Source organism: Rhincodon typus, chromosome 27, assembly GCF_021869965.1.
Source record: "Rhincodon typus isolate 14 chromosome 27, sRhiTyp1.1, whole genome shotgun sequence".
NCBI classification, from domain to species: Eukaryota; Metazoa; Chordata; class Chondrichthyes; order Orectolobiformes; family Rhincodontidae; genus Rhincodon; species Rhincodon typus.
Window position 1 is genome coordinate 14,225,941 of NC_063358.1, and position 17,154 is coordinate 14,243,094.

At 41.4% G+C, this 17,154-nt stretch overlaps 1 protein-coding gene across 2 annotated transcripts in view; it reads right to left on the bottom strand.

The window, feature by feature from the left end:
* Nucleotides 1-17,154, bottom strand: part of cnksr1 (connector enhancer of kinase suppressor of Ras 1) — a 77,210-nt gene that overhangs the window by 52,892 nt on the left and 7,164 nt on the right. For both annotated transcript variants that reach the window (XM_020526848.2, XM_048613016.1), the window contains exons 2-3: nt 6,603-6,760; nt 628-818 (exon numbers count right to left, since the gene is read on the bottom strand). In XM_020526848.2, the coding sequence (XP_020382437.2) occupies nt 628-818; nt 6,603-6,760 (349 nt within the window). The remainder of the gene's footprint in view (nt 1-627; nt 819-6,602; nt 6,761-17,154) is intronic.

Here is a 17,154-nt window from a genome sequence, read left to right on the forward strand (position 1 = left end):
CATATCTAACATTTTATGACATCACCCTAACTTCTCTAAGCCACATTCTAATCATATTTTTTGTTTACTCATCTGCACTACCTCTCATCCCACCAAAGTATCAAAGTTTATAAACTTCTATCTCATTCAGAAATCCCTTCATGGTTTTGTTCCAGCCTAATTCTGGATATTTTTCCACCTTTACAGCCTCTCTTCAGCATCCCTTCCTTTCACTGCAAACTGATGATGAAGCCTTCACCCCTTGATCCTACTGTCTGAAAGTTCCTCCTCCACAACCTCTTTATTGTTATTTCCTTCTTAGAAAATACTCTGAATAAACCATTTCTCCAAACATTGTTTTGGGCCACTTCTACTAATTCTTCCTTAAATATCATTATTCACTCTATTTTCTCACTGAACCATCTTTACAATGTTGGAGGCACCTGATATAAATGCAAGTTGCTGATATCATCACAGTGTTGATTCTTTGTTGCACAATGACAGCCTTTCTGTTAAAATCCAACTTACTGAGCCAACAATTTTATCATAATGTAAAACTTTTAACGAGAATAAACAGGAAGGCTGGTCATTTCTTGACAGATCATGCTAATCAGTAGGGATATTTGCACTGTTTATTTACTCAAGTACCTGTTCAGCCAGGAAAAGATGGCTTTGGTGGTTTGAAGAAGATCTATGACAGAGGTAAGGAGGTCTCCAGAAGGTTTCTGTGGACCTGGGCTGACCTTCCTCCGACTGATAATGAAGGACTGAAGGGTTCCAGAGACAGCTCTTAACTTCTCCATCAAAATCTTCAAATTCTCCGTCTCTAAATCATAGGTCTGAAGCAAAGACAAGATCATTTAGAAAGAAACACAAAGGGTAGCATTCTTGATACCCAGGAATACTGGGCCATATTCAGACCAAGGACTAATTCACACCTCGAAAATCCATGCAAACCACATAGTATACTGCACTTACTAATTCTGCCTTGGTCAGACTGTAATGCACTGGAAAGATCAGCATTACAATACTAAATCATATTCATTGAACTGCAATATAAGAAGCACGGGCACTGGGCAATCTGCAAACAGCAGTTAGGTAGTCATTTAGTGCCCAACTTCATTTCAAATTTTTTTGGCTCAGTGGTTAGCACTGCTGCCTCACAGGGCCAGGGACCCGGGTTCGATTCCACCTTTGGGCGACTGTCTGTGTGGAGTTTGCACATTCTCCCTGTGTCTGTGTGGGTTTCTTCTGGGTGCTCAGCTTTCCTCCCACAGTCCAAAGATGTGCAGGCTAGGTGGATTGGCAATGCTAAATTGCCCATAGTGTTCAGGGATGTGTAAATTAGGTGGGTTTTTGACGATGGGTCTGGGTGGGATGCTCTGACAGTCCGGCATGGACTTGTTGGGACGAAGGGCCTGTTTCCACACTGTAGGGATTCTAATGATTTGATCTATGATATTCTTTTGGCTGCTTGTGGTAGCACATATGGAATAGTGAAGTTTAAATGAAAAAGAACAAATCCAATCCAATCCAACAGATTTTAGTTCCACCTATTAGTAATAATCAGAATTAATTATGTCAAAATTCACAAGTATTATCTGGGATGGAACTAGAGATTTGTGAGAAGTTGTAGCAACTTTCTCATTTCTTGGCTGAGTACATAAACTAGTGACTATCTGTTTAGAATAGGGGCTGATGGACTAACCTGCAACATTGTCCAGACCCTCTCCATTCTATTGTTATCAACAGTTAGTTTCTTTTCTTTATGCAAAGCTCAAGGCAAGCTAGAAGAACAATACCTCATTTTCCCCTTGGGAACTGTGCAGCCCTCCGTACTCAATATCGAGTTCAATAATTTTAAGGCCTGAACTCTCCAATGTCCCAGCCCCCTACCCCATACACCAAGTCTTGTTATCACAGTCTGCCATTACACACGACTCATTATGTGGAGGTGCTGATGTTGGATTTGGGTGGACAACGTTAGAAGTCACACCATACCAGGCTGTAGTTCAACAGGTTTATTGAGATCACAAGGTTTCGGAGTGTAGCCCCTTCGTCAGGTGTCGTGTGACTTCTGACTTCTTACACTACCATTGTCAGTCTCCACTAACAGCTATTCGTCCTCCTAGCCAGACTGTTACCCACTCCTTTGTCTATCCAACTGCTCTTCTCTCTCTTTGGGCTCTATCCCTGCCTATTGTTTACTCCTTACCCCTCCCCCCACCCTATCTTCTGCATATAAACCAACGTTTTCCTAGCTATCATCAGTTCTGAGGAAGGGTCAACGGACCTGAAATATTAACTCTGATTTCTTTTCACAGATGTGCTGAGCTTTTCCAGCAACTTCTGTTTTTGTTTCTTATTTACAGCATCCACAGTTTTTTGGGTTTCTGTTCTTTATGGGTTAGTTTTGAAGCAAGAATCCTCTCACCATAGCACAGCAAAACAATCAACAGAAATCTCTTGAAATAGAATTGGTGGCTTAAGCACCAGCCAAAAATTAAAATTAAAAGGTTTGTTCATATTTTGAAAATATCATGGAAGAGGGAAAAGCAAAATATCAGGTCAAAAAAAAATGCATAGCTTCATATTAGATAGAGATAGCAAGAACTGCAGATGCTGGAGTCAGAGACAGCACAGTGTGGATCTGGAGGAACACAGCAGGCCAGGCAGCATCAGAGGAGCAGGAAAATTGACGTTTCAGGTCGGGACCCTTCTTCAGAAATGGGGAAGGCGGAGGGAGCTGGGAAATCAATAGAGAAAGGAGGGGTGGGTCTGGGGAAGGTAAGTGGAATGGCGATAGGTGAGTGCAGGTAAGGAATGGTGGGGATTGGTCAGTGAGATGGGTGAGACAGGCAGGTGGGAGAGAAGACGGACAGGTTGTGTCAGGTCAAGGAGTCAGGGATAAGACGGAGGCTTGGACTTGGGATGAGGCCAGAGGTGGGAGATTTTAAAACTGGTGAATTCCATGTTTAGGCCATCTGGGACTCCTGAGGCAAAATACAAGGTGTTGCTCCTCCAGTTGCTGGGTGGTGTCATTGTGACACTGGAGGAGGCCCAGGATGGACATGTACCCAGGGAGTGGGAGGGAGAGTTAAAATGGTTGGCGACTGGAAGGTGTTGTCATTTGTTGTGTACAGAGTGCAGATGCTCTACAAAACGTTCTCCATGTCTAGGAGATATTAGGAACTGCAGATGCTGGAGAATCTGAGATAACAAGGTGTAGAGCTGGATGAACACAGCAGGCCAAGCAGCAGAGGAGCAGGAAAGCTGATGTTTCGGGTCTAGACCCTTCTTCAGAAATGGGGGAGGGGAAGGGGATTCTGAAATAAATAGGGACAGAGGGGGAGGCGGATAGAAGATGGATAGAGGAGAAGATAGGTGGAGAGGAGACAGACAGGTCAAAGAGGCGGGGATGGAGCCAGTAAAGGGGAGTGTAGGTCGGGAGTTAGGGAGGAGATAGGTCAGTCCAGGGAGGACGGAAGGTCAAGGGGGCGGGATGAGGTTAGTAGGTAGGAGATGGGGGTGGTGCTTGAGGGAGGTGATAGGTGGGAGGAAGAACAGGTTAGGGAGGCGGGGAGGAGCTGGGCTGGTTTTGGGATGTGGTCGGGGGAGGGGAGATTTTGAAGCTTGTGAAGTCCACATTGATACCATTGGGCTGCAGGGTTCCCAAGCGGAATATGAGTTGCTGTTCCTGCAACCTTCGGGTGGCATCGTTGTGGCACTGCAGGAGGCCCAGGATGGACATGTCGTCTAAGGAATGGGAGGGGGAGTTGAAATGGTTCGCGACTGGAGGTCTCCAAGTCTATGCTTGGTCTCACCGATGTAGAGGCCATATTGGCAGCAGCGGATACAGTAGACCAAGCTGATGAATGTGCAGGCGAACCCCTGTCTGATATGGAAGATTTGTTTTGTACCTTGAATGGAGGTGAGGGGGGAGGTCTAGGGGCAGGTGTAGCACTTCCTGCGGTTGCAGGGAAAGGGGCCTGGAGTGGTGGGGTTAGTGGGGAGTGTGGAGTGGATGAGTGAGTTGTGGTGAAAGTGGTCCCTGTGAAAGTGGTCCCTATGAAAGACAGATAGGGGTATGGAGGGAAATATCTCTTCGGTTGTGGGGTTGGATTGTAGATGGCGGAAGTGGCGGAGAATGATATGTTGGATGCGGAGATCGGTGTGGTGGTATGTGAGGACAAGGGGGATTCTGTCTTTGTTTTTGTTGGGGGGGGAGGGAATGTGAGGGCAGAAGTGCAGGAAATGCAAGAGATACGGTTGAGGGCATTTTCAATCACTGGAGACGGGGATATTATGGTCCTTGAAACAGGAGGACATCTGGGATGTGCGGGAGTGGAATGCCCCCTCTTGGGAGCAGACGCAGGAAGGCGGAAGAATTGGGAGTAGGGGATCACATTCTTGCAGGAAGGTGAGTGAGAGAAGGTGTAGTCTAGGTAGCTGTGGGAGTCGGTGGGGGCTTGAAATAGATTTCAGTTTTGAGGTGGTCACCAGAGATGGAGACGGAGAGGTGCAGGAAGGAGAAGGAGGTATCAGAGATGGTCCAGGTAAATTTGAGGTTGGGATGAAAAGTGTTAGTAAAGTTGATGAACTGTTCAAGCTCCTCATGGGAGCACGAAGCAGCACCGATACAGTCATCAATGTAGCAGAGGAAGAGGTGGGGGATAGTGACAGCGTAGCAGCGGAAGAGGGACTGTTCCATGTATCCTACAAAGAAGCAGCAATAGCTTGGGCCCATGTGGGTGCCCATGGCCACACCCTTAGTCTGTAGGAAATGAGAGGAGTTAAAGGAGAAGTTGTTAAGGGTAAGGAAGAGTTCGGTTAGGCAGATGAGGGTGTTGGTAGAGGGGGACTGGTTGGGTCTGCGGGAGAGGAAGAAGCAGAGGGCTTTTAGGCCATCTGCGTGGGGTATACAAGTATACAGGGATTGGATGTCCATAGTGAGGATGAGGTGTTGGGGTCCAGGGAATTGGAAGTCTTGGAGGAGGAGAGGGCATGGGTGATGTCCAGGACATAGGTGGGGAGTTCCTGGACCAGGGGGGAGAAAACAGAGTCGAGGTAAGTGGAGATAAGTTCAGTGGGGCAGGAGCAGGCAGAGGCAATGGGTTGGCCTGGATAGTCAGGTTTATGGATTTTGGGAAGGAGATAGAAACGGGTGGTACGGGGTGGGGCAACGATGAGGTTGGAGGCTGTGGGCGGGAGGTCACCTGAGGTAACAAGGTTATGGATGGTCTGGAGATGATGTTTTGGTGGTCAGGGGTGGGATCATGATTGAGGGGACGGTAGGAGGAGGTGTCAGAGAGTTGGTGCCTGGCCTCGGTTGTGTAAAAGGTCAGTGTGTGATACCACTACTGCGCCTCCCTTATCTGCGGGTTTGATGGTGAGGTTAGGGTTGGAGCGGAGGGCCGCACGTTCTGTGAGGGAGAGGTTGGAGTGAGTCAGAGGGGTGGAGAGGTTGAGGCGATCGATGTTGCGACGGCACTTGGAAATGAAGAGGTCGAGGGAGGGTAGGAGGCCGTGGGGTGGTGTCCAGGAGAATAAGGTTTATTGGAGGGATCTTGTTTGATAAATTTATTAACTTCCTTGAGAATATATTGTAGTTAGCTGACAAGATCATTCAGTAGATATAAGACCCTATGCTTTTACAAGGGCTTTCAAACGGTGCATGACATTAGAAGACGGAAAAGCATTTCATATGAGGGGAGCTATGAAGTAGATAAATAATTTGTTGACTCAGATGATGCAAAGGGAGTAGCAAGAACTTAGCTTTGCAGCAAACCAGCAAAATAACAGAGCTGTGACATATGACGAGTTACCCTGTGAATTTTCTGTTCAAGAGAGAAGTCAAACTTGGGCAACAACATGCTAAACAAGCATGCAAGAAAGTACCAAAGAAACTACCGTCAAACAGGATTCAGACTTATTAAATTTAGAATGATACAAAAGTAGATGGAATAATGCTACACATCTGCTGATAAGTGTTACTCTGCCATTATGAAAACAGTGAGTAGCTGAGTACAATAAATAGATGTTTGGTTCCAGGACTAATGTTGTGTTTGGTGTATATTAATGTTTGATGATGTGAAACAAATGAAGAAATCAAGAATAAAACTATTAAGTTTGCCAATATTAAACTTGGACAGGACAGAAGTAATTGGGCAGATTATGGGAACTGGTTCAAAATTGAATCTGTGGGAATAATTACAGGGCATGCATTTTAAATGGTGCATTACATTTAATGAGAATGTACACCACATCCTGAAACAAATTATATCATCAAACAACTAAACCACTCCTGATTCTTTACACCAATAATCAGTTATACATGGTTCTCTTGTGCATTTAGTTAAACTTTATGAAAAGGAAGAGACTAGTCCAATATATCAATTCCAGCATAAACAAATATGTGAGGGTAGCACAGTCAGGAGTTATTGCCAGTGAGGTATCAGGTTATCATTCCCAGAGTTACATCTAACCAATTGAGGGATTCGGTGACTGACTAACACAAGTATGTAACAGTCATGATGTAAACTGGAGTTCCAGGAACAGAATTAATTAATCCATAGCCCCTTGTTATAAGTCATATGACACTCAAACTGATACCCTTTCCTTACCAGTGCACACAGTAGCTCCACTGCCTCCAGAATCAGCTCCTGGTGTCCTATCCGTTTCACACCAAGCTCCTCCAGGTCTTGCTGTGATAGTCGCAGGAGTTGCTCTCCATTCATCTGCCATTGATCAAATGGATATTTCTGCACACTGTTATCCAGGCCTGGGGAATAGAGCAATGGTCAAAATGTGGGTCAGGGAATGTTGATAACTTGCAGCCTGATTTTGCAGATCAGAAATGCTCAGGGATATGTATTCGTACACAGCTCAAACACTGTGACTGGCCATAGTAATATGATCTTTGATGGAGCTGCTTTCCAGTTAGTGGCTTGAAGAAGTCAATAAAGCCAGCCTATGGAACATGAAATGGTTAAGCAGCAATCCTGACTGCAATAGACAAGTCACAGCCTGTCACCCTACTGAGCCAAACAGATTCACACAGACAGGCAAGTTTAGTCTCTTATACCCAGAGTGAGCTCATCATTTGCGACTGCTATCCTCACCCACCCTCACTGTATCCAACTGTCCACCTTCCCCAGTCCCACAGGGCATGACCTTCATTCATTGCTCTTAGTCTTCAGCAATCACCCTCAGCTGCCTGTAGCAACATGCAACAGCCTGGCCTCATCCACCCTGCTCAGTGTGAGGCACAAGAACACAAGGAGCAGAAGAAGGTGACACAGCCCCTGAGCCAGTTCCACCATTCAATAAGTTCATTACTGCTCTGATCTTAGTCTCAAGTCTACTTTCTTAATACATTCACCATAGCCATCTATTCCCCAATAATTCTAAAATGTGTCCATCTCAACTCTGAATATATTAAATGACTCAATAGCCAAAGGTCAGGTAGAGAATTCCAAACAGTTGTGATTGTCAGAAAAATTCCTTCATATTTCAATCTTGAAATGACAATCTATTATTCTGAGACTGACTCTAGTTCTAAATTCCCACAAAAGTTCCTACCCTGCTGAGCCCCCTTACAATCATATCTGCCCCTAGCAGTGTATCACAGCTCACCTTGCTCATTTAACACCATTATGGACACTCTCTTCAATTACTTAGTCTTTTGATGAAGTGAAATAAGACATTAATAAAGCTGGCAAGAAACAGGCAGCACTTATATCTAGTCTGTATTATCAATTCATACTTTTTGGGTTTACCAACATATTGTAACCTACTCTGTAAGTCCTCGCATCACACTGATTCCACATTATCATTACTGCTGATTAAAAAAACTCAGATCTCATAAGGCAGCTGCTGGAGTACTCCTTAGAGCCTGGTTACCAAAATACAACAAAAAAAAATGCACAAATAAAATGTGCGTTTACTGTAACAATACAAGCTATTTTATTCATAAATGGCCTAATGCCTATCGTAATTGTTTCTGCGCAAACCAACTGGGCATTTTTGAAGTTCCAATCTTCAACCAGTGAAACCACCTTACCAGATCTGATATAGCAGGAACTGCAATGCTGGAGTCATAGATAACAAAGTGTGGAGCTGGAGGAACACAGCAGACCAGGCAGCATCAGAGGAACAGCAAAGCTGACATATTGGGTCAGGACCCTTCTTCAGAGGGGTCAGCTTTCCTGTTCCTCTGATGCTGCCTGGCCTGCTGTGTTCCTCCAGCTCCACACTTTGTTGACCAGATCTGATGTTTGTTCAGTCTTTGTTAAGAACATGGTGGTAGGTGCACTCTCACATTTTGTGGTGCTTTGGATTGCTCTCCAATTCATTAATGATGACTTCCTGGTTCTTAATATCCAAGTTTCAAACCCATGGATAATAGTTATCTATTGACTAACTAGTGACCAATCAAATCATCACATGGGTGTTTAAATGATTCTATTTCGGAGAATCCAGTGTTGCAATTAAATTGAACAGCTATGAATTTGAGGAGAATAGCCTCTTTGTGGCAGTGATATTCTAAGATAATACTCGCAATAGAAGTTCAGAAGCTTAAAGTACTGAGATAGACTTTGTATTCCAACATCTGAAATAAGCAGAGTTAGACATGCCAGGCTGATTCACCAGCAAGTGAAATGCTAGTTTTGCGCTAGGCATCTGGACACTTCCCAATTAGCTTGAGGTGGTTCTAGTTGGATGAGTAGTGAGATGCTAATTATGTTTCTCTGTTGGCTATCTACATGATTTTGGTTAGTCGAAGTCCTATTATGTGGTTGAGGGAGGAATATTGGACAACTCTTCTGGTCTTCTTTAATTTGAGCAAAGGTATTTTTTATCATGCATTTCATTAGATAAGGCTTCTGTTTACTGTCTCATCAAATGAGTGGCATATTTGAAAATGCAAATTTAAATAAACAAGTATGCTGTAATAACCATTACAGAGACATGGCTGCAGGATGACCTCGATCAGGACCTGAATATTGGAGGGTGGGTGACATTTAGGAAGGACAGGAAGCCAGAAAAAGGTGGAGGGATGCTTCTGTTGGTTAAAGATGTTATTAGCACAACAGTGAAGGAAGTCCCAAGTTCAGGAAACTAGGACGTAGGAATGGTTTGTGTAGAGATTAGGAATGAGCTGAAGTCATTAATAGGAGTGGTGTACAGGCTATCCAACAGTACCACACAGGATGGGGCTATTAAAAAATGAATATTTGGAGTTTGCAGAATGGTACAGCGTTTATCATGAGTTATTTTAATCTAAACATAAAAAAATCATTGGGAACAACTACCAAGATGATAAATTCTTAGAATGTTAGAATGGCATGTTCTGGCACCAAACAGAGCAGGTCAAACTAGACCTGATATTAACTGATGAAATAGGATTAATGACCATAGTGAAGGCACTCCTAAGTAACAGTGATCTTAAGTGATTTTAGATTCCATTTGTAGGAGTATGTCTAAAAATAATGTTTTAAACTTCACTAAGGGCAGTTATGATTGTATGAAAGCAGAGCTAGCAAAAGTGGACTGCCAATTTAGGTCAAAGACATAGTAGCAGATACTTAAGGGTATATTTCAGAATAAAGAGAATAGATAACATTCAACCAAGAAACGAAAATTCCAAGGGATGAACCCACTATCAATCATTGGTTAAAACTGTTAAAGATAGTATTACGCTTACAGCAAAAGGACATTGTCCAAAGATGAATGGCCGGTCAGGAAATTGAATGGAATGCAAAAAACAAATATACGAAGAATAGCAGAGAAAGACTAAAAGATTAATAAGGAGACAAAAATTATAGCATAAAAGGAAAAACTAGTTTAAAAATGTAAGGACAAGGAATAAGAATTAATAGAGCATTGTGTCGTACAGAAAATTAGTCCAGGGAATTCATAATGGAAAAATAAATGGCAGACTAATTGAACCATTTCTGATTTGCATTGGTCTTCACTATAGATGATATAAATAATATCCCAAAAACAGGAGCTGGAAGAACTCTAGAAAATTATAATCACAGAAAAGTAGTGCTTTGCAAATTGTTGGAACTGTGAACTAACAAGCCCTTGGTCCTGATGGCTTTAAAAGAAGTGGCTAGTGAGATAGTTAATGCATTGGTTATAATATTTCAAAATTTACTAGATTTGGGGAAGGTTCCGTTAGAGTGGAAATTTGCTAATGTTAACTCCTTTATTTGAAAAAAAAAAGAGGGAGACAGAAAGTGGGAAATGAAAGGCCAGTTGGCTTAACATCAGTCCGTGGGAAAATTTTAGAAGCTATTATTAATAGCATCATAACAGGGCAATTAGGTGAATTCAGGATAAATCAGGCAGAGTCAATATGGTTTTGTGAAAGGGAAATCACATTTATTGGAGTTCTTTGAAGAAGTAACATGTGTTTATAGATGTATTGTACTTAAATAATTATAAGGCATTTCATAAGTTGCTACAAAGATTATTACAGGAAATAAAGCTCACGGTATAGGGATTAACATACTGGCATGGTTAGGAGAATGCCAAGTTAGCAAGAAGCAGCAGGCGTAAATGGGTCAATTTTTGCTGGTGAGACGTTACGAGTTCTGTGTTACAAGATAGCAAATGCCGGGGCCTCAACTTTTTAAAATTTGTATAATTTGTACAAATGATTAGGTTAAAGGGACCAAAATTATGGTTGCCAAATTTACTGATCCACCAAGATAGATAAAATAAATTAATGAAGAGAACACAAGGATATTACAAAAGAATATTGAAGAAGATTTCCTAAGGACAGGGTTTACTCACATTTGGAAAAGAAAGCATTTATTATAGAGAGCCAGCATGGCTCTATGCGGAGTAGGTCTTGTCTCACAAACCTAATTGAGTTTATTGAGGAAGTGATTAAGATGAGGGTAGGGCAGTGGTTGTTGTCTACTTGGACTTTACAGAAGCATTTGACAAGGTCCCTCATTTTAGGTTGGTCCAGAAGATTAAATTGCATGGGATCCATGGTGAGTTGGCAAGTTGAATACAAAACTGGCTTGGTTATGGCAGACAGAGGGTAGTTGTGGAGGGTGTTTTTATGATTGGAGGTCTGTGACTACTGGTGTTCCACAACGATCAGTGCTGGAACCACTGCTGTTTATAATGATTGGGATGAAAATGTAGGTTGTTTGACAATACAAAAATTGGTGGAGTTGTGGATAGGAAGAAGGTTATCAGAGGATTTAGCAGGATATGGACCAATTGGAAAGTTAGACAGAAAAATTGCAAATGTAGGTTAATCCACAAAAGTGAGAGGTGATGCATTTTGGGAGGTCAAATGCAAGAAAAATGTATACAGTAAATGGCATGACCCTTGGGAGCATTGATATGCAGAGGAATCTTGACATGTGTGTCCATTGCTCTCTGAAAGTGGCAACACAAGTGGATAAGATGCTAAAGAAGGCGCACTGCATGTTTGCCTTCATCGGTCAGGACAGTGAGTCTAAAAATTGGCAAGTCATGTTGCAACTGTATACAACTTTAATTAGGGCATATTTGAAGTATTGTGTGCAGTTCTAGTCACCATGCTATAGGAAGGATATAGAGACTTTGGAGAGGGTGCAAAAGAGGTTTACCAGGATGTTATCTGGATTGGAGTGCATTGGCTGTAATACACATTGGCCAAACATGGATTGTTTTTGCTAGAGTGTCGGAGGCTGAGGGGCAATCTAAGAGATGTATGCAAATTTATGAGAGGGACGGATAGTGGGAGTCTCTTTCCCAGAGTGGAAATGTCAAATACTGGGAGCATAGATTTACGATAAGAGTGGAAATGTTTTAAGGAGATGTGCAAGTGAAGTTTTTTTCTAAACAGAGGGTGGAACGTGCCTGAATGCACTGCCAGGGGAGGTGGCAGAAGCATTTATGTTAGCAATGTTTAAGAAGCATTTAGACAGACACATGAACAGGCAGGGAACAAAGGTCTCATGCAGGCAGATGGCATTAGTTTAGAATGGTATTATGTTCGGCAGAGACATGGTTTTCTGAAGGGCCTGTTCCTGTGCTGTACAGTTTTATGTTCTTTAAATAGATTGGTTGTGTGAGCAGGCAGAGATCAGGCAAATAGCTAATGTGGAAAAATTCAATTTGTCCATCTTGGCATGAAGAATAAAAACAATATTATTTCACTATTGAGAGAATGCATAGCTCGGAAATGCAACAGGATCTGGGTGTCCAAGTGCATGAATAGCAAATAGTTACTATGCAGGTGCAGCAAGTAATGAGGAAAACAAATAGAATGTTACTGCTTATTGTTAGGTGAATTGAATTCAAAATTGGAAAGGTTTTGCTTCAGTTGTAGGGATTAATGAGACCACATCTGGAATACTGTAGATTATCTGTCTCCCTAGTTAAGGAGCAATGCAACTGCATTGGAAGCAATTCAGAGAAGGTTTACTGGACAAACACCTGGAATAAACAGATTACTTTGAGGAAAATCTAGACAGCCTCTGTTGTACCGCTTCGAGTTTAGAGGAATAAGACCTTAAGCTATAGGAGCAGATTAGGCTGAACGGCCTATCGAGTCTGCTCCACCATTCAATCGTGGCTGATATGTTTCTCAACCCCAGTTTTCCGCCTTCTCCCCATAACTAATCAAGAACCTATTTCTGTCTTGAATACTCTCAAAAACATGGCCTCTACAGCCTTCTATGGCAGTTTCACAGATTCACCACCTACTGGCCAAAAAAATTCCTCATCTCAGTTAAAAGGGTCATTCCTTCACTCTGATGGTATGCCGTTGGGTCCTGATCTTTCCTATTAGAGGAAACTTCACCACGTCTGTTCTATCCAGATATCTCAGTATTCTGTACATTTCAATGAGATTCCAACACACTACCACGCCCCCTTCCTTCTAAACTCCACTGAGTACAGATGTAGAGTATTCAACTGCTCCTCATATGATAAGTCCTGCATCCCCAGGATCATTCTTGTAAACCTCCTCCGGACACCCTCCAATGCCAACACATCCTTCCTTAGATATGGAAGCCAAAATTGCACACCATATTCCAAATGCGGTCTGACCAGAGCCTTATTCTGCTTCAGCAGTACATCTCTCCTCTTGTATTCTAGCCCTCTTGAAGTGAATGTTAACATTGCATTTGCTTTCCCAACTACTGACTGAATCTGCATGTTAACCTTAAAAGAATCCTGAACTAGGACTCCTAAGTCCCTTTTCACTTCAGACTCCTAAAGCCTTTCCCGTGTAGAAAATAGTCTATACCTCTATTCTTCCTACCTAAGTGCATAACTTTACACTTTTCCGCATTGTATTTCCTCTGCCACTTCTCTGTACACTCTCCTAGCCTGCCCAAGTCTTTCTGCAGTCTCTCCACTTCCTCAACACTACCTGTCCCTCCACCTATCTTTATGTCATTATTTGATTGAAACAGGAGATACTGAGTGTACTTGGCAGAAAGGAAATTTCCACAACTGGGAGAATCTAGAACTACAGGCCATGATCTAAAACCTAGAGCTCACTCATTTAGGACAGAGATAAGGAGAAATTTATTTCCTCCAAAAGTTCAGTGTCTTTGGTATTCTCTTCCTTGAAAGGCTGAGAAAGCAGAGTATTTGAATATTTTAAAAGGAAGAGGTAGATATGTTCCGGATAAACAAAGGGATGAAAAATAATTGGGAATAGGCAGGAATTTGGAGTGGAGATTAAAATCAGATCAGCCATGATCTCATGGGAGGAGGATAGAAGAACCGAATCTCTACTCCTGCTTCTAATTCTTATGTGCAATCCCAAATTACTACACTGAGTGCCAGCCTGAATTATATACTCATAACTGTCTCAGAAGTGAGTTCTATTCAACTAGGCCAAGCTGACCAACAAGAAAATTTACAGGATTCCAGTCAGTTCTTAAACTGCTGGCATTTCTAAAAACAAACTGAAAAACAGGGAACCAAAGTTCTACAAGACTGTTCCTGGGAGAGCTAACCAGTTCTAAGACAAATTAGACAATCACCAGTAGTTCTAGTGTTAAGTCCAGGACCAAGAGTGACATTGAGCCTGATGTTTCACAAGAGAATCGTGTATTTCAATGTCTCATTACTAATTACTATTAATAACCTTTACTGTCAATCATGATTGAGTCCATTGTCTGTTGATGGCTTTATGTGGACATTTTTCCCTATTTGATATCAGTAATCAAGATGGATACCAATAAGAATGATAGGTAGCAGTGAATCTAGCACCTCTCATGATTCTGGAGAAAATGATCACAACAGTGAACAGTAAAGCTGATTTCTATTCTCAGGTTTGTAAAAGCCATCGACAAAGGAGGTAGAAAGAAGTTCATTTTGAAAACGGAGCTCACTTTAACTGCTCAAATGCACACAAACCAGTCAACTTCAATTAGCAGAGCAACCTGTAGTTAAAGTGGCAGCACTGGTATCAGTACTAAGCCTACCTCTGGAAGCTTAAAATCATTAGAAATCATGAAAAATACTGTGAAGACCACACAGTCTCATTAAAGCTACAATCCAAATCGTAAAACTAGGGTACAGTGGTCAATGTCAGAAACCCGAAGCATGTCAATTCCATTAGAGCAAGTGCAAAAATTGATTCTTTGCTGTGCAACTGAAATATTCTTTAAGACAATGATAACAGCATGACATCATTCTTTTGACTTGAAATAGTTTGTATATCACTGAAAAGCAGCAGAACAGACATGAAACATTTTATTTTTTAATAAAATGTGAAAACCACAAAGGGGAAAATAGCAAAAAAAAAACCCTCCTTCCTCCAGCTGGGAGAAAATAAATACACAGTATTTTTTTCATTTTGTAGTTCAAAATCCTCCAGGGGATAGCAATGACAAAACGCTAGAATTTCAAATACAGTTTCAGGGAGAGCAGCTAAGGTCACAATCCGGTGTCCTCAACTTAAATAAATGTAATTACTGAGGTATGAAAAGAGAATTGTCTAAAGCCGGTTGGGGAAATGAATCAAGGGGAAAGTCAGTCGATGAACAGTGGCAAAAGTTTATTCCACCAAGTCAATGAGAAGGAATCAATGAGCCAACCACAGTTTAAAAAAGGTGTCAAGAAGAATGTTCAATCAAACTCTAAGGCATACAAAGTGGCAAAATCTAGAGGGAGGTCGCACGATTGGGAACCTTTTTTTTAAGAAACGAATAATGGATGACTTAAAACCAAATATTCAGAGAGAAATAAAACCAAAAGAACTGCAGATGCTGGAAATCTGAAACAAAAACAGAAATTGCTGGAAAATCTCAGCAGGTCTGGCAGTATCTGAGGAGAGAACCAGATTTAACATTTTGGGTCCATCTTCAGAACTGGGGAGAAAATTGTTTTATATCTCTTGCCAACTTAATTTCATAATCAAACAGCAAGAGCTTTTATAGGTATGTTGAATGTGGGAGCCTTGGAAGATGCAACTGGGAAATTAATAATGGGGCGGAGAGAAAAGACATATAATTTAAATCATTATTTTGCATGAATCTTCACTATAAACATCCAAAGATAACAGATAAGCAAGGTACTAATAAGAATTAAGTTTTTTTTAAACAGTGTCTACCATGGACAAACTATTTGACAAACTAATAGGATTAGAAGCAGATACATTGCCAGCACCTGAGGGCCTGCATCCAAGGGTTTTAAAGGAAGTGGCCGCAAAGCTAATGGAGGCATTAGGCCAAATATTTCAGAACTCATTGCATTCCAAGAGGGTTCTAGCTGATTGGAGGACTGCTAATGTGATGATCCTGTTCAAAAACGAAGGGAGACTGAAAGCGGGAATCTACAGGTCAATTAGTCAAAATCTGTCATTGGGAAAATGCTATAGTCCATTAGGAAAAATCAGCAAGACTTCTACAAAATCTTAATGCAATCAAACAGAATCAGAGTCAATGTGAATATGTCGTGCTCAAGCAGTGGACTTTCAAGCCAACCAAGTTGCCAGCTATTGATAAAGTCAGAGACTTGTGGGGGAAATGGGGTAGTGATTTAACTTATTTATGGGAGACAATCGTATAAATAATAAGCAGGAAAAGCTTCCAAGGAAATATTGCAAAAGTACCTAAAAGGGTTAATTGACATCACGAGGTAGGCTCTGCCTATCAAAGGTATAAAAGGACTGCTCCAATTCTAAGGAGTTCCAAGACTAGATTCCAATGTTGCAATACCAGTTGTTCTAATGTTTAGTCCATTTGGATAACAGTAATGTGTACTCAGTCTCCAAAGCCTCACAAAAGATCATGTTTTTCAGACCTTAAAGCTGGTTACATTATACATTTGTAATAAACTATGACTGTTTGTGAAGACTGAACATATCTCCTGTCAAATACTTCCTATGGGTATCCTTCCCATACGTTATCAGCAACTAAGCCTAATATCAATTAGGATTGGTGGCAGTGAATTCACTCATGAATCTCGAATGATTCTGGAGAAAATGACAACACAACTTTATAACACAATTTGCCTCTTCCTTTGTACCCAGTGATTTCACGGAATTGTCGCTATATTTTGTCATTTTCTCGTTCGTTACTGACAAATTGATCTTTTTATCTAGTTCTCAGAGTCTATCTCCTAGGTGTGCCTTTTGAAAATGGCACTAACACAGCTCTAAGATGTGTTTAAAGTACTGTACTCTAAACTATAACAACTGCACAGAGATATAGCGCAGAATTTCCAAAAGGCCACACAGCATAATCCTGGGTGTGTTCCAGAATATATTGCAGCATGTGGAAAACTGACCTTCCAATATCTGAATCATAGCTACCTAACATCTCAAGCATGTACAGAGAAGTTAAACCATATATTTTAATTATTGTGAACTAGGCTATGAATTGTTAGAGTGGTATTGGGAATGCAGAATATGTTTATCGCATTAGCATTCTTTCATCTTGGTGTGATGCATCAAGGTACATTCACTTGACTATCGTGTACTTGAAAAGTAGAAAACGTTAGGATGGTATAACATAACTGTCAACTAAGATACCCCGGTGTTAAGTGCTCACAATTTGCTTTACTATTGTGACAGAAATAAATATTTTTGCCTGGTATTGTCAGGATTATTTTGGTTGCCCATTTAGTTATGGTCATCATTAAAAAGAACTGCAGTTTGAATTTTTATGTCACGTTTATATTAACACGATTCGCCACGTT